The sequence below is a fragment of the Ornithodoros turicata genome, chromosome 4 (genome assembly GCF_037126465.1).
Source record: "Ornithodoros turicata isolate Travis chromosome 4, ASM3712646v1, whole genome shotgun sequence".
NCBI classification, from domain to species: Eukaryota; Metazoa; Arthropoda; class Arachnida; order Ixodida; family Argasidae; genus Ornithodoros; species Ornithodoros turicata.
The window spans coordinates 16,970,268-16,997,765 of record NC_088204.1 but is presented as its reverse complement, the minus strand read 5'-3'; the positions used below and the strand labels follow the sequence as shown (position 1 = coordinate 16,997,765).

At 45.4% G+C, this 27,498-nt stretch overlaps 1 protein-coding gene and 1 long non-coding RNA gene across 2 annotated transcripts in view; one reads left to right on the top strand and one right to left on the bottom strand.

The window, feature by feature from the left end:
• The window catches only part of LOC135391203 (uncharacterized), an 81,059-nt gene that overhangs the window by 8,316 nt on the left and 45,245 nt on the right, over positions 1-27,498 (top strand). The window contains exons 2-6 of the mRNA XM_064621357.1: positions 2,337-2,418; positions 7,268-7,549; positions 20,210-20,476; positions 26,185-26,460; positions 26,993-27,247. Of these exons, the coding sequence (XP_064477427.1) occupies positions 2,337-2,418; positions 7,268-7,549; positions 20,210-20,476; positions 26,185-26,460; positions 26,993-27,247 (1,162 nt within the window). The remainder of the gene's footprint in view (positions 1-2,336; positions 2,419-7,267; positions 7,550-20,209; positions 20,477-26,184; positions 26,461-26,992; positions 27,248-27,498) is intronic.
• Positions 11,142-27,111, bottom strand: LOC135391204 (uncharacterized). The gene is made up of 2 exons (XR_010421890.1): positions 26,913-27,111; positions 11,142-11,594 (listed from the first exon to the last, which is right to left on the bottom strand). It is a non-coding gene; the product is annotated as an uncharacterized LOC135391204 (long non-coding RNA).

Sequence of the window (27,498 nt, the reverse complement as noted above, 5' to 3'; positions counted from 1 at the left end):
GTGGTGTCGTATCCAATAGTAAGCCTTAGTTGCCGCTGCACCTTCTTGGGCGCTTACGTATCTACGATCGGAGTTTATTTCTTAGCACAGTCGGAGGGGTGTTTTTCGGCGCTTATTGTTTTCTGAGAATTCGCAGTTTTTCGACGTTCATTTTTGACAACCAAGGTAATACCTAAGATTCTGCGGCTATGAAACGACATACTCAGAGAAAGAATGAGAAGTAGCTTTGCAAGAATGCTTACTGCTATGCAGTAGAACTTGCATACAATGCGCGTTCCAACAACTAGCTTTCCTTTCAAGATGACAGTATGTGCGTAATCTGTGTTCCCTTGTCCACTTTGAGGACGAGAGATAACGTGGCTCACATAAAGCGGAAAGGGAAGACCCTGGGCGCTGGACTGTGTATCTGGGAAATGTTAGAAATGACATCAAAATACCCTGATATCGATAGTACCGGGTACACTCTTAAAAACGAACTTCACCTCATAGCACGCTCCTAGCCAACCATCATCTCGAATGATATCGTTATCTGCCTTGATTTGTTGAAAACAGGAGGAGTACGCATTTTTTGTCACGCTTATCCTGTTCATAACTGTTACAAAAAAAGAAAAGGCGTACACCTCCCGTTTTCAACAAATCAGCGCAGATAACGATATCATAGCAAGCCCACACCGTGGCTAACCTTTCCCTTTCCTTCTTACTTTGCATTAAACATATTCCCCCCCCCGAGATGATTGTTGGACAGGAGCGTGCTATGCGGCGAAATTCATTTTTAAGAGTGTATACCCAGTTAAGTGACTCCCATGTCGCGATTCAGAGATGGAGCATCACTCGTATCGCGCGGATGATCGTATATCGTGTTATCAACTGAAAGGCCCTTGCATTGGGTAAAGAGAGTAACCCTTTCTTGTCGCGGAGGTTGGAGATCCACGATACGAGGCCCAACCTCGTCTCAAAAGGAAACCAACCCCGCCAATCACGCAGCATGGACTGGCTTTTCCCGCTGAACTCTTCGGCTACTGGAACTGCACTCTTAAAGATGAGTTCCACCACACAGCACACTCCTAGCCAACCATCATCGCGAATGACAACGTTCTCGCCTCTGATTTGTTGAAAACGGGAGACGGCGCCTATTTTGTACATTATGCACATTCAGCAAATCAAGGGAGAGAACGTTGTCATTCGGGATGATGGTTGGCTAGGAGAATGCCATGTGATAAAGGTCATTTTTCATGAAGGTCATTTTTCAAGGTCATGAAGGCAAGCAGTTCCATTACCACCACCACTACCTGTTTTAAGAATCTGTGACAACTAATTGTGTATTTTCACCCTAGGCGTGCTAGAACAGATGACTCAGTGTACAGGCAATACGAACCTCTCCATATTTTTCATCCCTTAAATCAACCGACACGTGTGAGCTTTGTCCCGTTCACTCATCATTCATCGCGCATTCACGAGTCTGCCAGCTGTTACATTCGGAATTCGCGTTTCATAAATTAGAAATCGCTGGGATTTCCTGAGTTGCAAAAGCCTGAATTTGTCGTACGAGTTTCGGGAGGATAAATTTTAACGTTGATGCGGTACTCGAGGCCGTTGTGAATAAATGATTATTTTTGGTTGTATTATATTCATAGTTCATCTCTAATTCTGGACAAATAGATTAAGCTGGAGTTTGTGAAATTGGATTACGTTAAGGACGCTGCGCTGAATAGGAATGAGACGCGTTGTTCTAAAATGTCTAAAGGCACGTTTAAGATTAAATGAATTAACTGGATGATTGCTCTTTCAGTTAGTCCGACCTTGGTATACACGACAAACAAAAGAAAAGAAAAGATAAATCTTGCAGAAGAACACCAAAAGGGAAGTGAAGTAAACAGCCAGCGTCGAAAACAGTAATGATATGCAGGAAATCCATCAGTGAAGCCTTCTTTAATATTCACAAGCTTTCATGTATAGCAGTCTAATATTAAAGAAGGCTTCACTGTTGGCTGCATATCAGCAGAATACCAAGCTCAGAATTTCCAATGAATCGCAGTAGGCGCAGGACTAAAGTCAATCCTATACAGACATCCCGTCAACAAAACTTACATCACGGACTTTTTGTACCTCATCTAAAGATGAAGCTAGAAACAGTCAGCGAAGTCAACCTTGCGGCAAATCCTTACGCATAAAACGATTCTGGGACTTTCGAAAGCTTCCATCTCCTCGCTATTGACTTTCAGCATCCTTCCACCGGATGCCAGACACGCATACATGCTCGCAGATACATAAGAATCTCTCGAGAGATCATCCTCGTGGCTAACGGACATCTGTCGTTCTTATTTTCTCTGACGCAGGGTACGATGACCGGTCCCGATGTGGCTTCTGCCTGCATTGGACTGCTGCTGGTTATTGCTCTGCCGTGCTCTGGCGGAACAGGTAAGTCCACTCCGACAACTTCCGTCTCAGGCAGCCATACTCTTTCCTTTTTCTCTCTTTCGGTTCATCTCCACCCTTCCTCATATCTTTACGGAGGATCGTTGCTCTTCATTGGCATTCCTGTCTTTCAGTAACGCTATACGCGGACAGGTGTAGTGGTATTTCCCGGCTGAGAAGGCCAGATATAACGCCGCCGCGTAAGATACATTAGGTAGATTGAGTACGCTGTTAAAACGGAGTTTCGCCGCATTACACGCTCCTACACTCTTCGAAATGAACTTCACCACATAGTACGCTCCTACACTCTGAAAACAGAACTTCACCGCATGGCACGCTCCTAGCCAACCATCATCTCGAATGATACCGTTATCTGCCTTGATTTGTTGAAAACGGGAGGCGTACGCCTTTTTGTGATACTTACGCTGTTCATAATTGTCACAAAAAGGCGTACGCCTCCCGTTTTCAACAAATCAGGGCAGATAACGATATCATTCGAGATGAGGGTTGGCTAGGAGCATGCTATGCGGTGAAGTTTATTTTTAAGAGTGTAGGAGCGTGCTATGTGGTGAAGTTTAAAGGGACTATGAAATTTCCCGAACCCCCATACTTTTTTTCGATGGAAACTGTTCTTCCCGCAGAGAAACTAATATGCCACAAATTTTTCCGGACGAAATCGCTCCACTCTGCGAGGAGCGCGCTGGAAATGTCTCTTCCGCGTGCCTCCTCTCCCGCGCATATTTCCCTGCCGATGGTGTAACTGTACGGACCGCTCTTCGGTTTCCCGTTACGTCACCAGTGTTGCACAATGGCAAGTAATGCCGCGAGCTCGCGCTGTGGCTGCCGCCACTGCCGAAATCTGCCGATCGCGCTAAAGCTGCTGTCATGGAGATTTCCACTCCCGATGAACGCATACGCGGGATCCTACGGCGCATGCTCCTGGCGGGATTCCTCGGCTCGGCAACACGTCATGATGACGTGTGGCTGAGCCGGCCGCGGTCGCGTCAAGTTACCCGTTGTGTCTCCGCTCGGCAGCTCGTCACGGCGCGGCGCCAGCTGTCCTCCCTTCGCCGCTCCGTTTAAATTCGCTCCCGAGAAATCCGCTCGCGCGACGAAAGTAAAATTTCGGTTCTAGACTCAGAAAAATGTCTTCTTTCGAACGACACGAAGAAAAAAATCGTTTCATCGTCCCTTTAAGAGTGTACACTCTAAAAACAGAACTTCACCGCATAATACGATCTGCGCCAACCGTTGCCGCACGAATAATGTTATCGCTTCCGATTCGAAAAGAGAGTGGGGGCGTACGCCTTTTTGTGTCAATTTGGTTACATAATAGCTGACGCAAAAAGGCGCACGCTCCCCCTCTCTCTTCGAATCAGAAGCGATAACCCTGTCATTCGTGGCAATGGTTGGCGCACAGCGTGTTATGCGGTGTAGCCAACCACTACCGAAGGCTATTATGCTGTCGATAATAACAAGAGGAGGCGCATATCTTGGACATGCATAATTTGTCCAAGATAGGCGCCTCCTCCCATTGTCAACAAATCGGGAGACATAGTGATAGCCTTCGGAACGGTGATTGGCTAGGAGCGTGCTGTGCGGGGAAGTTCTGTTTTAGCGATAACGTTTCAGAAATTATGATAAGCCAACGGCCTTTTCCCTTTGAAGTGCTTCATGCTGCTGAACTGCAGCTATTTTACATCTTCTTTTATACCGTATCGTTTTCGTAGAGGGCATCCGACATACTAAAACCCTCCGCAATATTGATTGATTGAGAATCAGTAGTACTTCATGTTTACTTCATATGTTCATTAGTATCAATAAACACATTTTCTGTTACATGTTTAAGGTACCTCTCTCTCGCTCTCTTTCGTTCTTGTGCACCCTCTACGGTGTCTAAGACGTGTCATAATTGTACGTCTTCTAACCGTATACTTACTATGTACTTGTACTTGGGCCGTATAACAGGATCAACTCTTACAGTACTCAGTACACTACTCAGTCTGTAGTGTGTACTTCTAATTAACGTTATGATTGTGCATATAATAAAGATTCATTGATTCCTACCTGGGGCCTTTTTCGTCTCGGCGTTAAACGGTATATGTCGGCATATGTCGGTGTATAAAGCTCTCGCAGCATTAATGCAACTTCAATGATGACCCCCCGTGCTAGCGATTCTGCATAAGCCTCTGAGCCCTCACGTTTATTAAGTTACGACATAAAACCCTGTTAGTAGACCGCGTAGCTACTCAAACAGGGCTTGATTGAAGATTAATAAAAATAGGAAAGACAAAACTCAGTGTAGGTAATTAAAATGAAGACACGCTACTGGTATGCCCATCAACATCTATAATACACGTTTTTTTTCTTCTTCTACTTCTTCTTCTATCACATCACATCCCACGTGGGCGAAAGAAGTCGAGAAAATAAAAGACGGTGAAGGTCCTGCGCATAGATACGCTCGCATTATAAGACAAATCCGTCGATTCAAGCCGCATGAATAGCAGGTCTGATTAGAGGTAGAGAAAAATAAAACCAGAAGTGAGATAAACGGATAAAGCAACAGAAAAAGAGAGCAAATGAAATCTATTAAAGAAATGGATGGGAAAAGTTAAGGCTGCAAAGCCTGTTCTAATCGAATGGGAAAATGGAGCGTGAAGAATAGAGAAGCCGAAAAAGCAGGGGAAAAAAGAGGGAGCCTTCGCGTCTGCACCAAAAAAAAAGGGGAAAAAAGGAAAGCAAGAGAGACAGGAGGCTTCCAGTGACAAATGGCTACGCTAAATTGATCGATTAATATTGCCATGCGATTCAATTCGGGTACGTTAATGCCGATTAATTTGAGCGGAGCAGAAGTACGGGGAAATGATTGAGGTGCTTCGTGTTTTCTTTTTTTGTTTTTTTTTTTACGTCAAAAAGGGGACCCAGAAACGTGTCTTGAGTTCTAATTATTCTTAGCGGTTCTGATTTATGAGGTTCGTGTAGCTCTTGTACGACTGACGGCGACTACGAAGATGAAGTGTTCCTCTACCATTTGAGGCTGCGATTAAACTTTTCGCCTTTCGTTCCCTTTGTACGCCCGGGTCGACGTCACAGGTCAGCGATGAACGGCGCCCACATAGCGGTGAAAGTGAAGTGAACAGTAACTGTCGTTGGAGTTGAATCTGAAAGAGAAATCTTTTTTTTTTTTTTTTTTTTGCCACGCGTTTGGCATTGACTAACCTTAGTGTGCAAAGTCGGACCCATAGTTGGGTGTCCAGAACCTGTAGTCACGAAAAAAAGAGAGAGAAAACGTAGTAAACACAAACAAAAATCGACAACACAGCACGAGCATACCGGATAGCACGAGCTCAGCTATGTTCTCGTGTTGTGTTAGATGTTTTTGTCCGTGTTTGCTTTTTCTTTCGAGTTCAGCTGGTAGTTGTCGTTCAGCGCAGTTTAGTGTGCCGGTGGTGGGCTCCCCTTTCACTGTTTACAACCGTTGTTAAAGTCAGGAGAAAAGCAAGAATAATCCGCCGGTCTCACCCTTTCACAGCAGGCACAACCGGAAGTTGTCCGCTGACGCTGGGAACCCTAGACAACTTCCGGTTGTGCCTCCTGTAAAAGGGTGAGACCAGCGGATTATTTTTACTTTTCTCCGGACGTCTCCAAACATTACTATTGCCACAAATCATCATCGCGAAACTTCCAGGCCAGGCATGAAACGGTACATCTCATCCAGGCGCATGCTGAAGAAGAAGCAAGAAGCTTCCAGACACATCGCCTGCTCTCTGGCAAACGCACGTGCTGTTTCGGCGCGACGCTTAAATGCTTGTGCGCTCCAAGTTGGAGCATTCTTTCTTTGGACTCAGTTGTGTTCAGAGAGCTATCACTCTTGTGTTTTGCTACCAAGTAGTGATAGCTCTCTGAACACAACTGAGTCCAAAGAATCAATGCTCCAGCCTGGAGCGCACAAGCATTTAAGCGTCGCGCCGAAAAGTCTAGAAACTGCACGTGCGTTTGCCGGAGATCAGGCGATGTGTCTGGAATCGTCTTACTTCTTCTTCAGCACGCGCCGGGATGAGATGTACCGTTTCGTGCCTGCCCTGGAAGTTTCTCCATAGTTTCTCGAAGATGATTCGTGGCACTATTATACTAATAGATAAAGACCAGATCAGTACATCTCTTTTTATACCTCCGAGTGCCCAACAATAAAGTCAGTGCATAGATTAATCTGGCATACTGTAAAATATTTTTGTTGTTGTTGTTGTTGTTCGCGCGGGACGATTTTTCGCGTTTCTCGCGAGCGCCAAAAATTCGCTAATTTAGGTACCCACGAAGCAGATACACTGTTTACTGTAAATAAACTGCCTCCGATAGGAACATCGCGTGTAATGTAGCAACTGATACAACACCAGGATGTGAATTTCCGAATGCAACAGAGCCGCTCATTTGTACGAGACTACGTACCTGGTGTGCTTCCAGCGACTTATAGACACTATCCTAGCGTACGTACAGGGGCAGCTTTCACTAAGCCCGCAAATCATTAAGCGGGGTAATTTTTCTCTGAGGGATTGCATTGTTATCGCAAGGGGCTTGGTCGTGTAGCTTCAATGGGCTGACCTCTCAGATCACCGAGAAACATGAGCCTGTGTTTGCCGCGAATTTAAGTCCCCGCGAACTGTTTCTCAACTAAGCCCTGCGCCAAATATGCGAAAATATGTTCCTCACGAAATCAACGGCTTTTACGGTACTTTACCACATAGTTACAACACGATGCTCTTTAGTCACTCTTAGTATTACTATAACCGCTCCAATTACCAATGTGACTGACTGCCAACCTTGACAACTGACTCATGCCACACGTCATTTCCAGTTGCAACGTACGCATGTCCGGAAGGAAAAGAGGTGTTCCTCCTGGCCACGAACGCCCGGCTGGACAGCGAGGTGCACTCGAGCGTGTACGGTACTAACCTCACCGAGTGCGTGGAGTCTTGCCGACGAGACGTCAGCTGCCGCTCGCTGACGTTCGTTAAGAACAACACGGATACGCTGTGTCAGCTCATGGGAGCTGCCATCGCCTCCGGCCTGCTCATGCACGAGCGGACGCTTTCGCCTGTCAATGGTGTCTATTACCTCGAGAAGATTTGCCTCAAAGGTAAGCGCAACGGTGTTTTTAGCGTAATCCGGCTCACGAGCATATAGTGGTCGTGTCCGCGAGTGAAATGCTTTCCTGCGGAACTTGCGTTCTTATTATGTTGGTTTGAACGAGACGGTGCGATAAATCGAGTTGAATAATACGCCGTCGTTTGCCGGGAGATTCTGTATATTTCTTTTCTTCACATCGAATACTTTTTTTAGTGGTTTCTGTGGGTGTGGTCATTTTCGTTTCGTTGTGCATTGTTGTGCTACCTTTTTTTTTTTTTTTTTCGATAAGTTATGTCGTTTCACTCAGTTTCTTTTCCTTCACGGTGTCGTGCTCCTTGTCCCTGGTACTTATTTCGAGTCTGCGCCGTCTAGCTTTTTCGTATAATTTCTCGCGTGTACCGAACACATCATGCGGGCATACACACACACATAAATGGGACGATGATGCGGTGGGTCATTCATATCCGCTGCGGCGGTACACTGCTCCGTTGCTCTTGTGGGAGGGATGAGAAAGGGATGAGAAAGGGATGATGATGGAAAGGTGTCGTATTAGAGTTCGTCAATTAGTACAGTGCTCGAGAGGAACTCAGCAGTAACTCGTAGGCCTTGCATCTGATGTGCGTAGGCCTTGCATCATGCGGAGGGAAAAATGTAAATATGCGAAATAAGTAAAAAAAGTTTATGCAGAGAGGTGTTGGTTGCAAAAAGATTGGGACCTGTCGCTCCGCATTCATGGGTAGTTAACTGCTAGCAACAAGAACAACGTGAGCTTGAAATGACGATGGGTGAGGAAATTTGCGTGGCTCGCTACGCCAGTGCACACTGGTTACTATATATGAGATATAAAATGTGTTGATGGGGTGACGTGTATTACGTACTTGTCCTCGGTATGACATGAAGCCCTCATGACCGGGCGGTATCAGTGCTGCAGCAAATGAGCTACCGGAATAAAACCAGGAACGTCCAGTGTGTGTCACACACCCAAATGTGTGACCCGCACCAGCATTGACATTAAAGTTCCGCGTTTCCAGCATTTATTCCTGGGGAGTTTCGGCGAGTGTTTTTCGGCACTTATATGTTTTGTCGAATTCTGATATTTTCGGCACTTTAAAACGCTTGCGCCAAAAAAAAAAAAAAAAGAAACAGATGCCGAAAAATCGGCAAGGTACAATTACTCATGCAAGGAGTACAGCTTAGCATTAGGACATTGAGAACGCGAATAATTTCCTTCTCTTTGTTCGAGGGTTCCTCTTTTACTTGAACCCCCTTGGCCGACTGATAAAAGTGTTACAGGAGAATATTTTTATCTGAACTAGCGGCTCCGCAGAGCGGTATTCTCTGTATTCTGCCTGGGGAAACGAGGTGAAGGAAGAACGAAAATGTGATTCCCCGGAGGAAAAGAAAAATGCAATTGTGTAGCGGCATTTCCGGCATGTAGCACCACATGCAAGAGTATATTTGGATGTTTTCGAAATATGCCGAATTTCTAGAAAAATATTCGGGAAGCGTTTTTCGGCAAATGCTGAAAACGCTTATTATGAACGCGAACTGAAACGCTGAACTCGAATTATAAGATACGGTTAAAAGGACAATCGCCTCCAGAAGTGTGTGTACGAAACGAGAACCACAATTTTTAGCATCGCTCGAGAGCCTATTTGACCAATGTTTTCTCTCGAAAAGTGTTTAGACACTAAGCGAGTGAGAGTTTAAAAGTAGCATAGCCCCTGCAGCTGAGGAAGCTCCAGCGACATGGCCATCGTGGTGACGTACGTTTGAATGGCGAATCAGGGGGCAGCGCGTAGACTATTGCCGAGCTCGTCCTGCTTCGATTACTAGGCGCCCTGCGGAAGTCCACCGCCCAAGCGACTCAAGAGCGTCTCCTTAGTGGTCCGTTTCATCGTGACGTCTTCGAGTACTTCCAGGGATGGACTCTCGCCATATTCTCAACATCGGGCATCTGCTCTTGGCGGTGTATTTCATAGAGTTGCACAGAAACTACGCCATTAATTCGTGTGGGATATTCGGTATCATAGTCAGTGATCAGTGAGGATTAAAGCTACGTCATAGTTTCGGAATCGATGGGCACGAAGGCGTCCGTCCCTGTAAAGACGAGAAGCCAGTCCAGTATCCGCAAGGAAAAGAGCCTTATCAGTGTTCTCATCATTACAGCATGTGATCATCGTATAAGTAGGAATGCAGACCGACCCCAGCAACTCAGGAACTGTAAAAAAAAAAAAAATAATAAGTAAAAAAGAAATAAAACAGTGAAGGAAGTTTATTCCCAAAGGGGGATGGAACCCTAACTCCGATAGGAAATTCGATCAAGAATGCAGGAAAGAAAAGGACAAAAGCAACACAGCGTATAGGCGACAAGGTGACAAGCACAAGGGAAAGAAAAGCAAGATGGAGCTGGGGGGGGGGGGGGGGCGCCACCCATTGTTGCGAGACTCGTCGTGTTTTCTACCGATAACTGGTACAAAAGACGAGAGCTGAATTTTTCAGGTGTATTTTTGAGAACAAAAAAAAAAGATGTTCAACCTACGCACTGGTTTTCACATGGACGCTCTTATTTGTAATTATGAACAGGTCGTGAACTATAGCGAGAGACGAAGAGTGAAAACAATATATACCAGACAGGGACACGCTCGAACAAACAACCTTGCTAATTATTAGTTCGAGCGTGTCCCTGTCTGGTGTATTGTGTTTTCGCTGTCCGACTCCCGCTTTGTCTGAAATCCAACTACCGTATTTTCCTGTGTATAACGCGCGCGTTATGCAGTAAAAACATGCCCTGAAGAGGTCCTGCGCGTTAGCTAACGGTGCGCGTTATACACGGAAATATTTTCCTACAGAGTTTCTTTTCTGGTCGGTGACGTGCAAATTCTAGCCTTTTCCAGGGTGTGTAGGCGAGTTTCTCCCAAATCTCTTAGGGTCAATGGACAAAACCAGCGAAAGGGCGCTGGACTTCATAAAAATTAATGATGGTGCTGAGGGATGCTGTTGAGCAGTCAGTAATCCTGAATTCATTTCAGAAGGCTTGAGTGATTGAGAAGGGACGCGAAATTAAATATGTTTCAAATAAAGCGTATGCCTATATTATACACCGCCTTGGTTTATTGTGTATAGTGGTGGCAGTACAGAAGCTTGTAGCAACATTGCGGTGCGCGTCATCCAAGGACTTTTTTTTCAAATTCGATTCGTTTTTAGGGGAGCGCGTTATACACCGGAAAATACGGTAAGCCAACTTTCTACGCTATGAGGCATATGACTATTTGGCATTTAAACTTCGTAAAACTGAACCTCACCACGTAAGACGGTGATATCCAACCATACTGTGTCAGTGAAGCACTGTTTTTTAGATTTTATTGTATTGCATTGGAACAAGAGAGACAAAGAAAGAAAAAATCGATGGAGGTTCCATATGCAGGCTAGATGCAGGATCGATAAGTTGATAAGTCAATTTTAAAAAAATACGGTGGAATAGAATTCGACACACGACCAATTCTGCAACGCAATATATATATATATATATTTCCGGCTTTCCGGCGATATTCAGAAGCTTTTAAACAGAACAACAGGCGCAAAGAGAAGCGTGTGCTCAGTATTTTTGTACGGTTACTTTTATTGGAATCCCTCCACCACAACCAAAATTGAAAAACGGAATTCCAGCGTGTAGTTCTGCTGGTCTACCCAATAGACTTTGCAGTAGTAACGGCTCTAGGAAGGCCTCCTCCCACAACTGGAATTGTGTAGCAGTTCGGTCCGCTGCAACTGGCCACCCTGACCAGTCGCAATATCCTGGGACGACCGAGATAGGGAAAGTAGGAGAAAATTTGACGACGGGACCGAGCGTTTGGAGCATGCATGGACGGTGACGGTCTCATGAAGCATGAATAATAGGAAGGTTGCCATGTATCCTGTTGTCTGCCTCCTGGTGCAGAAGATGTGCGACCATAGGTGCCACCTTGCTCAGCCGAGCATCCACTGTCGCTGACGTCGTCATCTTCGCGTTCGTCGTCGTTTTCGTGGGACATGCTTGCGAGTGTTGCGGATTCCTGCAAATAGTTTCGCCGTTGGTACACCCTTGAAGGAGAACTGCACCGCGTAACATGCTCCCACACGTAAAAACAGAACTTCACAGCATAGCGCGCTCTGCGCCAACCACTGCTACTAATGATACACGCTTAGAAATGAACTTCACCGCATAGCACGCTCCTCGCCATCCATCATCTCGGATGATATCGTTATCTGTCCTGATTCTTTGGAAACGGCAAGCTATTTCGGCATCACCTCCCCCGCTCTGTTTTTATTTGTGATTCGGGGAGAGAGAGAGAGGGGGAGGGGGGTAGCTTTTTGTGTAAATTTCGATATATGATAACTGACACAAAAAGGCGTACGCCTCCCTCTTTAGAGCTTCGAATCAGGAGCGATAACCCTCCAACGATCACATAGTTCTCTACCACGATTTTTTGTAAACGAGAGAGGTACACGTTTTTGTGACACTTGTGCAGTTGCGCAAATTGTCACAAAAATGGGTACGCCCGGCGCTTTCCACAAACCAAGACTGATGTCGGTATTATGATATGACCCCCCCCCCCCCCCCCCCCCCCCGTTTTAAAGGCATGCAACTCAAAAGGACGCTCTTCCACTGCCATGTCCACCAATGAATTACGTCCTTACACCAATGAATTACGTCTTTAGCACTTCGCCGCGGCCAGCCGCGACAAAAATATGTAAACCGAAACCAATTAATTACTGCAACAAATGACCCGCTTTAGTGACAGATTTTTCTCTAAAAGGTGTTCACTGAAGGTCCCAAAATGGGTAGTACCCATTTTAATGTCGACGGCACGCTGCTTTAGAACTTATGTTTTCTCACGAAACTCATTTGAATTTTTATTTAAATAATGAGTGCCTCCTACTCATTCACACGGTGCGCAGGTTGTAGGCGGTATCGGACAGATTCTTGTAAAAAAGAAATTTCTTCGATTGGTGCACCGGTTCGAGGAATTATTTAGCACGGAGATTTATCTGATACACCCTGTATTGTTGGAGTATAGCACAAAGATATATTTTTCTCTGGGCTTACAATTACTAGCCGTATAGGCCTTAAGGAAAAAAAAAAAAAACGGTGTCATGGGGACTATGGATGCATTGCCGCAACTGTTAGTCCCGTTCTGGACTAAATGCAGCACAAAAATGCTAAAGGCGGTGAAGACCGTATGTTCCCTGTCAGACTAAATGCACGGAATTTTAATCCATTTTCTTCCAGAGATCCAGAGTTCCACTTTCGAACCGAACGAATGGTTAGAGCGCGCTAACGTCTAGATTGCTTTCCCAACTTGAGCTAATTGGTCTGCAGTAAGAATGTTTCTTTATTGGACAAGGCAATTAGAAGGGGAACTTGGAAGATATTGTAAAGAGAATGAGGTAAAAGGAGGATAACTTGGTACAGCCGGAAGAAGAATCCTTCCTTTAGAATGTGGAGATGTAACGGCTGTTTTCTTCATCTCTTTCATTGTGTGTCATTTACTGGGGCGGTGCAACCGCCTAATCCCACGAAGTACAAACTTTTCAGGAAAGTCTCTGCAACAGCACACAAATTGTAAACTTACCGCAACGCAGGTCTCGTTAGAACAAGGGGCTTCCGTGCCGAGTGCATCATCTGTCATGCCTGCTGCACTGGTACTTTTCGTTACGGGCAAAGTTGTATCGAACGATTGCGTGGACAACGTTGAGGCAGCTGAGACAGAGACAAATCTCGTTCCAAAACTCAACGATAAGAGCAGGAGAGACTGCAAGAACTTCATCTTGCAACGTGGTCCTGAGCAGTCTGCAAATTTGCCTTTGCCAAGCCAAGGCAGAGATCACACTAGCATTTATACTGTTTGCAGGAACAGAGTGAAACTATTGTAATTTTTAGCAAATACGGCCTCGCAGCATGGTCCTCGATTCAGAGGAAAGAAAGCCCTACGCAAACTGTCTAGGTTCGCAAAAGCAGTGAATGAACGTAAGTTCAGCTGGACAAACAGCACTATTCAGCTTCATCGAAGGTCGAGGACATGAAAGGTTCGGTGTGACACAACGTCGAAAGTTTTCTCTCTCTAAGTGACAGGCGTACATTTCACATCTTGGCTTTTCGAACATACTCTATCCAGCTGCGTAGAGGTATGCTAGTGCGGAGTTACAGAGGAACTGCATTTTCTAAGCCTGTTACTGTCGCGTATGCGTCAACGCAAGTTTTTGTGTTCTTGCTTCTGTGCGATGTGACGTACGTACGCGAGAAAGAATAGGAATTGGAAGATGAGGCAGGAAGGTTTGTTCGCGTCGTAGTGCAGAACGAATCTGTTACCCAAGTGGCTTATACTTGACAGATGTGATGTGATGTGATGAAAAAAAAATGGGGATGTGAGTTTCGACGAAGTCGAACTGGCTACCTCAGTACACTTACACACAAAAAGTACAAACAGATGATGAGATGATGAAAAAACAAAGAGATGATGCCCAGAGAAGAACAGACACCAGAGAGTTGAACTTGGCAGAATTGTATTGAATTGTATTGAAATTGTACTGCAGTGTACTTTGGCGCATTAAATATCCTAAACAGAAACATGCGAAAAAAGTGTATAGGGTATATTATATGATTTGATTTATTTACAAAATCACGATACAAATTGCAAAAGGCGTATTGAGGTGGAGGAGCCAGAGGGTGTGTGTGGGAGGAGATATATTTAATGGCTGAAAAAAAAGGAAAGGTTAGCCGTACTAGATGCTTGCTATTTCCAGAAAGCCAGAGGGAAATATTAGTGCGGTAGCTGCATCGGGCGAACCACTGTGTAGGTCCGTCCGTGACTTTATTTGGCCACGTGACAGTGCCACGTGATCGCCCGACTGTATTTGCAATACACGGAAATTGTCTAACTACCACAGTGACAATACAAATAAGCAAAGAGGAAGCATACAAGATGTAGGAAAGCATGACTCGCAATAAAATTTTAATAGCATTCCAAAGAGAACTTCGTCGAAACTTTACCCCAATACCGCCAACAATTGCACAATAAACTGCATTTAAATACGTGCATTTAAATACGTGCACTGCATTTAAATACGTTTGGCACAATGCCAAAAGAGCAATTCTGTTTCCCCTGCCGGAATCTACTCCTTAATCAGTGCGAAAGAGGTACTAGTGAGCACGAAAGAGCATTCTCAAAGTTCTACATTACAGCAACACTACACTTCATATAACAATACACAACAATGGCAAATACACAAGTCGCATCACAGAATGTGCGAGCGCACCGCAAACCGTACCGTACCTTCCTTACCGTACCGTTTCCTTTCTTTTTTCTTTTCTGCTTTGTGGTGTACCGTCTTTCTTTTTTTTGGGGTAACAGAATTCGCTTGCGCGAATTCAACCTCCCCTTGTTATTTTACCAACCACCACCACCACCACACAAGTCGCATGACGCGACCACAAAACTGGAAATGTCACTTTAAAAGTCACACGACACACACACATACATTGGATGGTGGTGGGGTGGGTGGGGTGGTGGTGGGGTAGTCACACGAAGTTGTCCACGCATCATTTGAGCTTTGCATACCCGTGGCTGTGAGAGACGAAGAGAAATCTTCTTGGAAAGCGAATTAAATTTGACAGCAGAATAATTGAAGCAGCCAATTCTGCTGTGATGTACCAACTACCCCGCCTTCAGACCCTTATAAATTTGACACCCGTCTGGGCCGTCGTTCTCGTACATAACCGAGAAGAGAAACGTGAATGGCCACAGCGCACTTGTTTATTTACAAAACACTCGCATATGCTAAGGCGGCACTTCAACAGCGCTATATATACGATATAGTAATTCCTTGGGGAACCACAAAGAACGTCGGTTGAATTCCAATCGTGGATAAAACCCGCGGATTCCGTCGTTCCCGGTTTCCAAAATGCTCGAGTAGAAAAACATGGGGCGAAACGTTGTTGGTCTGGTTTCCTGTCTGCCCGAAATGGAGTTTATTCTTGCGGTAAACAGCGGGAAGCCATGCCGCGTTTTCTACAACGCAAATCTGTGGAGATTCTAATAGCTGTTTCAGAAGACGTGCTCGCAATTTTCATGGCTCCAGGGAAGGAAGGCAAACATACAGCAACAGAACGATATGAAGGGAAAATTAACAATAAAAAAAATCGAGCATTTCGATTCGCACTTGTAATAACACTTGTCACACTCAACACAGGCCAATTGCGCTGTACCCTAAAGATAGAGCTTCACCGCATGACACGATCCTAGGCAACCATAATTCACAATAAGACCGTTTCCCAAACTGATTTGCTGAAAATGTGAGGCGTACGCCTATATAGTCACTCACTCACTCACTCACACACTCACACACACACACACACACACACGTACATTGGATGATGATGAGGTGGGCGGTCCACCGCCGCTGTAGCCGCTGGAGTAGCCGACCCAACGTAGAGTTGGGCTAAGATATCCATATTTTTCTTTTTATACCAACCAACCAACCGCCGCTGTGGCTGAACACTGCCCTGTTGCACATTGCATATAAATACTGACAATGACTGACAATAAACATTGACTGCTTTACTACTGTACGAACTGTATGCATATCTTCCTTTCGTTGTCTTCAACAAACACTTCTGATCCGCTGATCTCGGACGCGGCTGTGTAGATTTCATACATCTCTACAGAAATAGTGGTCTGTGTTTCTGTATTCTTCTTCCTTTTCCGTTTTGGGAATAGCAACAACAACAACAACATATATATTCTGATGATGAAGTGGGGAGGTTTTCCATTTTAGGAGTGGAACGCTGCCCCATAGCTAGGCGGTCTAATATGAGTGGTGACAATGACGACTGATGAAGATGAGAGATGACGGGAATGATCGGTGCGGCGATGGCGATGCTGAACGTGATGGTGATGGTGGGAATGTCCGAGAGCGCTGCTGGGCTCATAATGAGTCCTTTAGGCCTGTCGCCTCAAAAAAGCCAACCACATGACGTAAGGCCGCCCTGGAGTGGGCCGCGGTGTCCCAAGGGCCGAGGATGGTCGACAAGTTGAGGGGGCGGCAGCCAAGGGTGGCAAGCTGTGACTGCAGTGTACGCCTCTCGTTGATATACGAGGGGCGTTCAAGTCAAACCGGGACTTTTCATTTTTCGCAAAAGTAAAATGAACTTACAGGCGAGAAATTAGTTTTATTTTTCAACGTAATCTCCAGCTGCACTAATGCACTTGTCCCAGCGTTTCACGAGGGCTTGGATGCCAGCAGCGTAGAAATCCTTACCGGCGCTTAGCAGCCACGATCGGACCGCATTTTTGACCTCGTCGTCGCAGCTGAAGTGGCGGCCTTCAGTGGCCTGAAGAAATGGAAATCGCTCGGGGCGAGGTACGGACTGTAAGGGGGATGTGACAGCAACTCCCAGCCAAGTTCCTGTAAGGTGCGTGTCGTGAGTTGCGCGGTATGCGGGCGTGCATTGTCCTGTAGGAGGACGACTCCTTTGGTGATGAGGCCCGGCCGCTTTTGCTTCAGCGCCTTATGCACATTCCTGAGAACCTGGCAGTAATATGCACTATTGATCGCACTATATGCACTATTGATCGCACTATATGCACTATTGATATCGAGACATGTTATCCGTCGGTCCTTAAGGATCAGGCGCTCCACAAGTTGGATGTTCTCAGGAACTCTGACACTGGGCTCTGAGCCGCCCCGGCCGGGATCGCCCAGCACTGATGTACGTCTGTCTCGGAACCATTTGCACCACTCAAACGCTTTGCTGCGGCTAAGTGTATCGTGGCCATACTGAGCCTGAAGTTTTCTGTGAATTTCAGATGACTTTACGCCTTCATTCACGAGAAACTTCATGACAATTCGCTGTTCGATGTGCACGCTCACCTCGTTGCGGCCATCTTGTCCAGCACGTGCCTTCTGTTTTGCACAAACTTTGGACCACCACGTGATGAACGCGGAAGCCTGTCGCGTGTGAAAATGACGAAAAAGAAGTAGCGCGAGCCATTTGTACACTCAGGAGACAGAATGTCCCGGTTTGAGTTGAACACCCCTCGTAGGCCGGGAAGTATGTGTTCTACGTTGGCAAGTACACCACACTCGTTGCACATAGGGCTAGCCTCACAGCCTAGCTGGTAGCGATAGGACGGAGCGAAGGCCACATTCAGACGTAGCCTGTGGATGAGCGACTTCAGAAGACGAGGAAGCTTTGTAGGCAGCCGGTATGACAGCGTTGGGAATAGCAAGTCTTGTGTATGGCTAACCTTTGTCGTTCCTTTTTTCTTCTTTGTCAGCCATTAAACGCATCCCCATCACACACACAAAAAAGCTATTCTAAACCAACTCGTCATTATATATCGTAGACTGTGTACATGTGCTTGTTGCAGCGGACGGGCACACATACTCGAAAATAGGGCATTTTTTTGTTTTAATAACATTTTCAAAAATAAAACTATGAGAGCTACCTATAGAGGGATTTTCACAGGTGGGTTATGCGGCCAGGCAGGAGGCATCCTGTCGGGGGGGGGGGGGGGGGGATATGTTTAATAGAAAGAAAAGAAAGGAAAGAGGAAATGTCAGCCAGATGCCGGCTTGCTATTCAAAACAAAGAAAGAAAGCAACTCAACATAAACATAAAAAAGAAAAGAAAAAAAAAAAGGCAGCGTATGCAACTACTGGACGACTAATGACCTAAAATTCATTAATTAACTTATTAATTTGATCTTTTCCGGGTAATGCCAGATAGCTTAATTGGAGACCAGCCATTGTTTAGCAAAAAGTGGGAAAGGAGGTTCGCGTCGTTGGGCTGCGTGTGTTCTAGCGGTGGTGCTGATTGGAATGGGCGCTGATCTCATGACTATAGATAAAACGCTTTCCGGCCCAGATAAGCCGAAGCAATGTTGTTTTCGTGCTCGAGAAGTGCCTAGTTCTGGGTTCGGCTCATTTGTATATGGAAATTTGACGATTTATATGTCAAAGTACGTGCTCGTTGAATTTTAGTTAATTAGTCGTCCAGTAGTTGCATGCTCTTTCCCACAGAATGTCCGCATGACCGCGTAACCAGGGTGCAAAAATGGCATGAGTGCTGCTCTCTCACCTTTTTCGTTTTTTTTCTGTTATAAGTCTGCGCTGTAAAATAAAAAAAAAATCCGTAATTTTACTCACAAGTGACTGCTAAATCTGTTACCGGCATATATGCCGTAACCTTATTGCAAAAATTGGTTTCGAGTGCACACTGCACAGCCCACATTTGCGAAAATAATTTCTTTTTTCGTTTATTAAACCTTAAGGGCCTTTCCAAAGGGCATTACATGAGGGGGGATTACATAAGGGGGGGTATTACATGCTACATAAGAATGACACTTGCATTAAAGGGATATTAAACTGCGAAAGCCCAGCCCGGAACTGTGAAGTGTGCACTCCAAACGGATTTTGTGCAGCATATAGGGGGGGATATGAAGATTTATTAAAGAAAAAAAAAGGAAATGTCAGCCAGACACAGGTCATTAAAAAAAAGAAAGAAGAAACAGAAGGAAGGAAAGAAAGAAGAGGAAAGAAAAACTGAAAAATTACACAATCACAGGGCGTTGATAAGTTAATCACTAAAAAGAAGAAGGTACGATGCGTGGAGAAAGCAGAGGAACGCAGTGAGGGTGGTGTTGTTGTTGTTGTTGTTGATTAAGGGCTAGGGAATGTTAGCCACCCTGTCGCCCACTTTGTCGGCTGAGGAACGCGACCCAGTAAGGTAGCCAATGTTAGAGGGCTGTAGCGCCATAATGAGTGCCTCTTTCTCCATATTTTTTTCTTCTCTCTTTCAACTCAACTCAACTCAACTCAGAGTGCTGTAGCCAACTTGGGATACACGACGACAGAGGGCGTCACGGTATAGAAGGTGTTGCCGGCAGTGTAGGATGTAATGAGGAATATCAGCCACCACGCCACAGTTAGTGCAGAGGGGAGTACTGGATTGACCCATTTTGAATAGAAGCAGCGGTGTGCGGGCGACTTTGCGACAGAGGCGGTGAAGCAGCATATAGATTACGGCACATATATGCCGGCAACAGAGTTAGCAGTCACTTGTGCAGTAAAATTAAGGACATTTTTCTTACAGTGTGTAAAGGTTGGAGAATGTAGAGGGTTGGGTCAATATCCACTTGACAAAAGTAACAACAAAAATGTAAAACACTGAAGCTTTCCTTTAATGGATACAATCTTTCATGCAGTACACCGCATGAAAGCTTGTATCCATTAAAGGAAAGCTTCAGTGTTTTATATTTTTGTTGTTACTACCGTGTAAAGGATTTAAAAAAGACTGTTTAAATGAGACCTTTAGAATTTGAAGTCTTCACACACACATAAACTTAAAGCATTCTCAGCACAGCCACTCTCTACTTCTCTTGACAGACACGGAACTTTTATCGAAGCTATTAACCCAGAACGTTGATCTGCCATCATACGCGGCATACATGAGGCATCAGTCGTGAAAAGACGTCAAAGAAAAAGTCGTGAAAAGCCATCAGTCGTAACAGGTCAATGATGCGTTCCTATGCGACAGATCATGTCACATATAAAGTGTGCTACATGTAGCTATTGTAATATTGCGGTCAAAACTGCATTCGTCCCGCTTTTTTTTTTTTTTTTTCAGGAGCCTGCGACCGGCTATTTGTCGTGGAATGGATCCAGGGCATGGAGTTGGAAGGCCACGACAACAAGGTGCTACAGAACATTACTCAACATCAATGCTTGGAAGCCTGTTCTACGGAAAGAGCCTTCGTCTGCCGTTCAACGGAATACGACAGTTCAGTATCCGAATGCCGTCTCAGCCGTTACGACCGTTTCTCCAGGCACATTCATTTCAAGAAGGCCGACCAGTCAGTCAGTTACTACGACAACACTTGCGCGTACAACCCCGGTAAGTTTACTTCAGAAACAAGTTCGCCAAGCATGGCTCGCCTATATGTGAACCACTAGCAGGCTGCGGCCGATCTCGGTGGATTCACGGATATTCACTGGATTTCGTCCACCAGCTTGCCTGCCTTTATGCCATGTTATCGGTGGATCAGTTACCACGTAATCCACTGAGGCCTGTTTTGTATTTAATAGCGATAGATCGTTCTCGGTGGATAGGTTATTACCTGCTCTCCTACTCACAGAGGCCCTTTTTTTCCCTTTAATACCGGTAACCTGGTCTCGATGGATCGAGGACAAAAACGCCTCGGTGGATCAGTTGTCCACTGAGGCGTTTTTGTCTTTAAAATACTGATCGACTAGCCTTTGGTTATTAAGTTATTGCCAGCTGATCCACTCACAGAGGCCCTTTTTTTCCCTTAATAATGAAAACCCGGCCACCCTGGATCAAAGACAAAAATGCCTCGGAGGATCATTTGGTAACATATCCGTATTTTGGTACCAGAACTGCGGGTTCAAACCTACGCTATGAGACTGCAACTTAGTGGCTTAGTACAAGTTGCTTACACACACCGTCCATCAACAGGGGTGTTAAATACAGGGTGTTCCGTGCCGGGATTTCGGCGCACTTTTAAAGACCCCTCAGGTGGGCAAAATTAATCTACAGAATGACAACTATGGTGTCGTTCGTGATCGTTGTTGTCTCGAGATATAACTTTTTAAAATTTACGTATCAACTTATCGAGATATAACGCCACTAATTATCATAGCCAACATCTTTCCACACTCTTCTTCTGGGTTATCCTCGCGGCTGAAATCCTTTGTGCAACAATAGTAATTGACAGTAGATTTACGTATAATGTGAGTGATACTATATTTGTGTGGCGACATTCTCCACGTGCCGAAGGAGGGTAGGACAGCGGATAATTTGGCCACCTGGGGTTCTTTAAAGTGCGCCTGAAATCTGAGACACACGATGGCGCAAGCAATGTGTGTGACAAAATATGGGTGCTCGTTGTTGAAGGATAATATGTGCATAATGTGTTAAGAACGCAATAAGAGAGAGAGAGATAGAAAAAAACGAAACATAAAACGTAGCCGTTCAAAACTCCTGAGAGACAGTCTCACAGCATACATACCAGTGCGCTAAGGTAGGACAGAGGACAAAATAAAATAGAATAAAATTCAGACGGCTGGGAAAATCTAGTTTTAATGACAAGCTTTCCTGCAGAGTCCGCACTTCATCAGAGGGGAAGAAAAAAAAAAAAGACCATGCAGTGGAATATACAGCTAACAAGAATAGAGTACTTGAGAAATGCTTTGGAGATAAATGGAGTATGCTTCAGGACGTCGTCGGTATTGTTTTGGAATTCTCAAGAGCCCCCGGGAAATTTCTATAATTGCAGTATAGAATTCTCCAGTTATGAACAAGGTAAAGAAGGAAAGTGCATAAAGCTTCTTTTTTCTTTTTTCTTCTTCTTCTTACACATTTGTAGCCGATATTTGTGCAACGGATATTGACTATATATTAAGAAAATTTATTACAATTATTACGCAATGAAAAACTACAAGCTGAATGAATTTACTGGCTTGCTTGCGTTATTTTACTTGCATTTCGCCTATACATTCACGTCTTTGCACATCCGCCGGACGCAAGCAGACATGACACCTCGACATTAAATAACGCAAACGAATTAGCGATTCTATAAAAGGCGTGGTATTCAATCTTCTTTTTACTCCCGATTGATGCTCGATCCACGCTGTCGCAAAAATAAACAACAGAAGAAGCGGCTCCAGTAGGCCCCCATGAAACGTTCCCCTTTCACTTCATCAACCACTTGAAAGACGACCTTCCGAATTCAATTTACCCACCACCGCGGCTACTCAGGGCACGCACAAGACAATGACTCGGAACCTCAGTCATGTCGGCTTCACTCCACCTTTCTCAACGGGAGTTTATTGGGAGCGTTGCGCGTTTCTCTTCTTTCTTCTCCCCCTTTCACATGTTTTTTTTTTCTTTTTCTTTTCTTTTTTTTTTCCTCGCCTGAGCTAACTTGATTTGGGGAGACCCGCTTCTTCAAAGACGCGAGTTCTGAGCGGGTTAGCCTTTTGACTGGTCGCTGTGTCCGTTTCGTTCTGTGTCCGAAATGTAACCCGTTACAGCATCCGGAAACGGAAATTGAGTTACCGCAAAATGGAAGACATCCGCGAGGCATCTGTCAGCCTTCGTGGTATCGGCAATACAATTCCGTGCCAGTGGCTCCCTCTTTTTTTTTTTTTTTTTTCATTCTTCTTCTTTATTTGATTTGATCGCTAGGGCTGCGTTGTCAGTTGTCACTACTTGCGGAGCTCCATCCGATGGGGAACTTAAGGGATCACCGTGCGGTTGCCCGTTGTTGGTTGCAGCAGTGTCACGTGACAGGGGCAAGTACAAGTCCCTTTCACGGGCTCAGTTTCGTGAAGATCTTGTCCTGTACGTCGCATTGCCGAAAACCCATCGAGATGAAGCGACGAAACGAGAAATGAAACAAGAGATATGACGAGATGTTTTACAGCGACAGCTTTTATCTTATCTCGTTTCTCGTTGATCACTTGCAACCTCGATGTCTCCGACTGGATGGAGCCACAGCCATCCTAAAGCACATCGACTTTGACGAAGAAGGTCTACCGGTGCCCGCGTGGTTTCACTTCGAAGGAGACGACACGGGCAAATAGATAGCTCTGTCGCCGTCGTTGATTTGATGCCACTGAGCGCCGCGAAGCAACTATGGCTATGAGTGGCGTACAGACGTGGACAGATGGAGAGAGAACAGCAAGAAGGAGTGGGGGACAGGGGGTTAGTATGCGTCCTGGGCCAACTTCAGGGGGAACTGTGCCGATATTCGTCTGGAAAGTCTTCGGAAAACCCAGGGAAAAACCTCAGACAGCACAGCCGGTGCAGAGATTCGAACCCGTGTCACCTCCCAGTCTCAGCGTTAAAAACGATCATCCTAACCACTATGCCACGGGAGCTGGCCACTGTAACATGCATCCTATTTTTTCAACGTCTTCATGAACGGCGTTCGCCAAGTATGTATACAAGTTGAAGCGCTTCCGAGACCTACCCTCTTGTGGTTAAGAGAACGCGTGGGGTGTATCTTGGTTATTCCCAACTGTACAAATCAAATCCGACAGCCCCATGTGAAAGTTAAAATATTGATGAAGCCTGTTTCGCAGCACTTGAGGAGCAATAGTGCCCAGGGGTGATGGGTACGCTGCAGTATCACGGGGTCTGGCGTTGTGCGGCGCAGTCTCATTGGGGATAGCATCGTGTATTTCTAATAATAATAGCTAACGGGTTCCCCCGCTTTACTTTTTATTTTGCATTGCCCTTATTTTTCTATCCCCATTATTTTTTAACATATAGCGCGTGCATAGCGCAGCTCTAAAAAATGTTGTTTTCCTTGCCAGACTTCTGCTTCCGAATTTTTTAGATCAAGGACATGTATTCATGTCTCTACAGCAGTATGAATGGAAGTAAACATTCCAAAATTTACTCTAGCGACGGCGTTCTCTATACGTTCTGGAGTTGGAGTTGGACGGACTAAAAATGCGTTCTATTTTGCGAATAACAAGCATGCGCTGTATGTAAAGCAAAGGCGCCATGCACGCATATAGGTGAAAGATAATGAGCCATCTGCCCCATACCTCTGCCCCCATCTCCAACATGAAACCTCTTCGTCAAAATTAATTATATCTGATTACCTTTTCGCAAAGGTTGACCCAGTTAAGCATGCCATGTTTCGACGCGCTATCGGAAGCATGATATGGAGCTCGGCACGGCATCCCCTTCTGCTCCTCAGCAGTTCACAAATCAGAACTCGTGCCTCTGGCGGAGAATATGAATAGCTGTCAGATCCAGGCGCCCTGAACTGAGGCTTCGAGAACCTTATTAATCGTCAACCACGTCTATCCCCGCTATTTGGTATGGAATATGCCCCTGGCAGTCTTTCACCATATGTCCCCTGCAGTCAACAGGGGTGGGTCGTTTTGTTGTCCATAGCTTGATATAGGTACTTCGAAGCGAGCTTTCTTGCGTGACGTGTGCAAGCCAATGGGTCCGGTGGGGTGTATGAGGCACGTGATGTGGAAGCACTCCCGTCTTTAACACCGAAATGAAATGATAGAGGACCGAGTCCGATCTGAATCTGCTTCGATCTTTCTTGTTCAGTGGAGGCGAACTTCATTTGGGAAAGGCGAGGTACATTTGATGATGTTTGTGTGATGCGCTCGAAAGCGAACTAACAATTTCTAGCGTATTATGGCAAAACAATTGCGATATTGAATGGGCCAAACATAGACATTAATTATTGTGGTTTTGTAAATCTATTGAGATACTTAGGAGAGCGAGAATGATAAGATAAACACAAAGATGACTTTAAAAAAAAAGATGAGGTTAATGCGTTGAGGGTGAGGGGGTGAGGGTGGAGCACCGAAGAATAAGATTGCACGGCCTGAGTTCGCTCAGGCACGTCAAAACGGCTTTGGTCACAGACCGTTCTTTGGGATGTCGTACTGGGCCGAGCAGTGTGGTCAGAGAAAAGTCTGTGCACTGCAGCTCGAGTAGGCGTCGTCTGAACATGGCTCGAGGTGTTTCGGATCTGCGGCAGTCGAGGAGAAGATGTGGAATATCAGCTTCAACAGCATTATCTTTGGGCATGACATTATTTTGTGACTATTACAGCATTAAACGTACCTATTATCTATTTTTCCTTTGTTGTTTAGATACAAATGCTACTTGTGTAGTCCGGCTGTGGCTGTCTCCACATAAAGATAAATTCGTTCTGAAGCATTATCATCGAAGAAATTGGATAGTATACGTTGTCTATTCGCGATCAAATGCGCCGGCTTTTCCATCGTTAATTAAACTGCTCGCATGCATAATAAAAATAAAAGGGAAGGAACAAAGGGAAAGGAGGAAAGGAAATGAAGTTCAGTGTACTACAGCCATTTACTGGGTACTAGTGGTGGAGCTGGTTGATCGATTGATTGATTGAAAAAAGAAAAAATAAGGTGGTGAACCTGTTATTCTCCAGCAGATTTTAACTAATAATAACTAATGTTAATAATACCCTGCTCATTTTTAGTAATTTTTAGCTCTGACGTTTCAACGCTTATGACATGAATTGCTACTAACAAGCACAAATCGCCACCGTTTCCCATCCTATTGCTATTCTCGCTTGCCGTAATTGGTGTTATGTTAGATGGCGTCGTATAGCTTGGGGGCGCAAAGATAAAGACGATGGCGATAACGACCTTAAAGGACGATGACTTCGCTGGAGCAGTATGTGGAGGAGATGATTTCTGTATGCTCCATAGTTCTTGACCATTTAGGAATAACCTTTTCGTTTCCCTTTTTATTTGCCTTCTGTGATTGCTTGTACATATAGTAAGCACTTCCATATCTTCCATAAAGGATATGTGCGTCTTCACCTCCATTGATCGGTTGATCCTCGTTCGCCGCGGCTCCTCTCCCGACTTGGAAACACTATTTTGAACGGCCGACCTTTGAGTATTCCGGAGTAACCAACTTCACATTTGTGGAGCCGTTGTCTCCATCCTTTTCTAGCATCTGTCCAATCTATGGCCCCCTATGATTCAACCACTTCCTTGCGGTAGCTCTCATGGTGTCTCAAGTCGTCCCAATCCTGATGTCGTTGATTTTCCTTACAGTTAATGGTGGCCATACAGCGGAAATCTTGTTGCTAGGCAACGTGGAGCACCCGTACAGCCTGGTAGAATTCCGAGACCTCTCTGTGAGCGAGTGCGGCGAGATGTGCCTTCGGAACGCCCTGTTCCCCTGCCGGTCTTTCCTATTCGGGCGACAAGCTGGCCAAGGCACCTACTGTGGCCTCACGCATCAGAACAGGGCGGGACTGCTCCAGAATCCCGGCAGCTTTGAACCGTCTCACAGTCTCAACTATTATGAGATCGCAAGGAACATTGACTGTAAGTCTTCGTTTAACGCTTTTTCACTTTGCTAAAAACGGGAGGCGGAGCCTATTTTGTGCAAGAGATAAACTGTCAGAAATCCAGAAAGAACTGTAAAAAACTGTGCAAAAAACTGTAAAAAACTAGAAAGAACTGTAAAAATCCAGAAGATGTGGGTTCGATCCCTACAGCTGGCTAACCTTTTCAGTGACGTTCATCTTTCATCCTATTTTGTGGCCATTATGCACGGCACAGAATAGGCTCCGCCTCCAGTTTTCAACAAATCACTGGCGAGAACGTTGTCATTCGGGATGATGGTTGGTTAGGAGCGTGCTATGCGGTGAAGTTCATTTCTAAGAGTGTAGCCTTAACTGGGATGCTCGCTGTACCACGGTAAATACCAGGATGATCGTTGAAGCTACGCTATTACTGACAGGTATGGCAAATACAACAAGAGGTTCAGTAAGTACCTGTTCGTGCTCTGTTTCTGTGCGTATTGTCGACCAAGACCAATGCACTTGCGTAACGCAAAACTTGACTTCTGATGCAGCATGCGATGACGAAGACGTCAAGTTCGAGCTGGTTTCGGGCAAGTATATGACCGGTCGACCCCTGAAGAGTTCCTTCACGACATCCCCTCACCAGTGTCTAATGCAATGTCGGGTGGAAATCAAGTGCCGTTCCGTGTCGTACGACTACCGGAAGCGTCTCTGCCACACCCATTCCGACACGCTGCGGACGGGACCCGACTCCAACGTCAAGGCTAATCCGGAGATGAATTACTTCGAGAAAGTGTGCCTGTCTAGTGAGTATATTTCCCTGCCGGATAATGTAAAATACACTTTGTACTCTGACGTAGCAACTTAGCCGGGGATGATCGGGTTTGATGGGGTATCGTTTTGGGCACGCCCTTTTCTCGTCTATTCTTACTCATAATTATTTTACGCTGCCGTCAAAAAGTTGCGTAATATATATAATTTATGGGTGCACTCTTACGAAACCTTACTTTAACCTTCACTCGTTACCGGTACTGGGACCTGTACCGCGACCTGTATA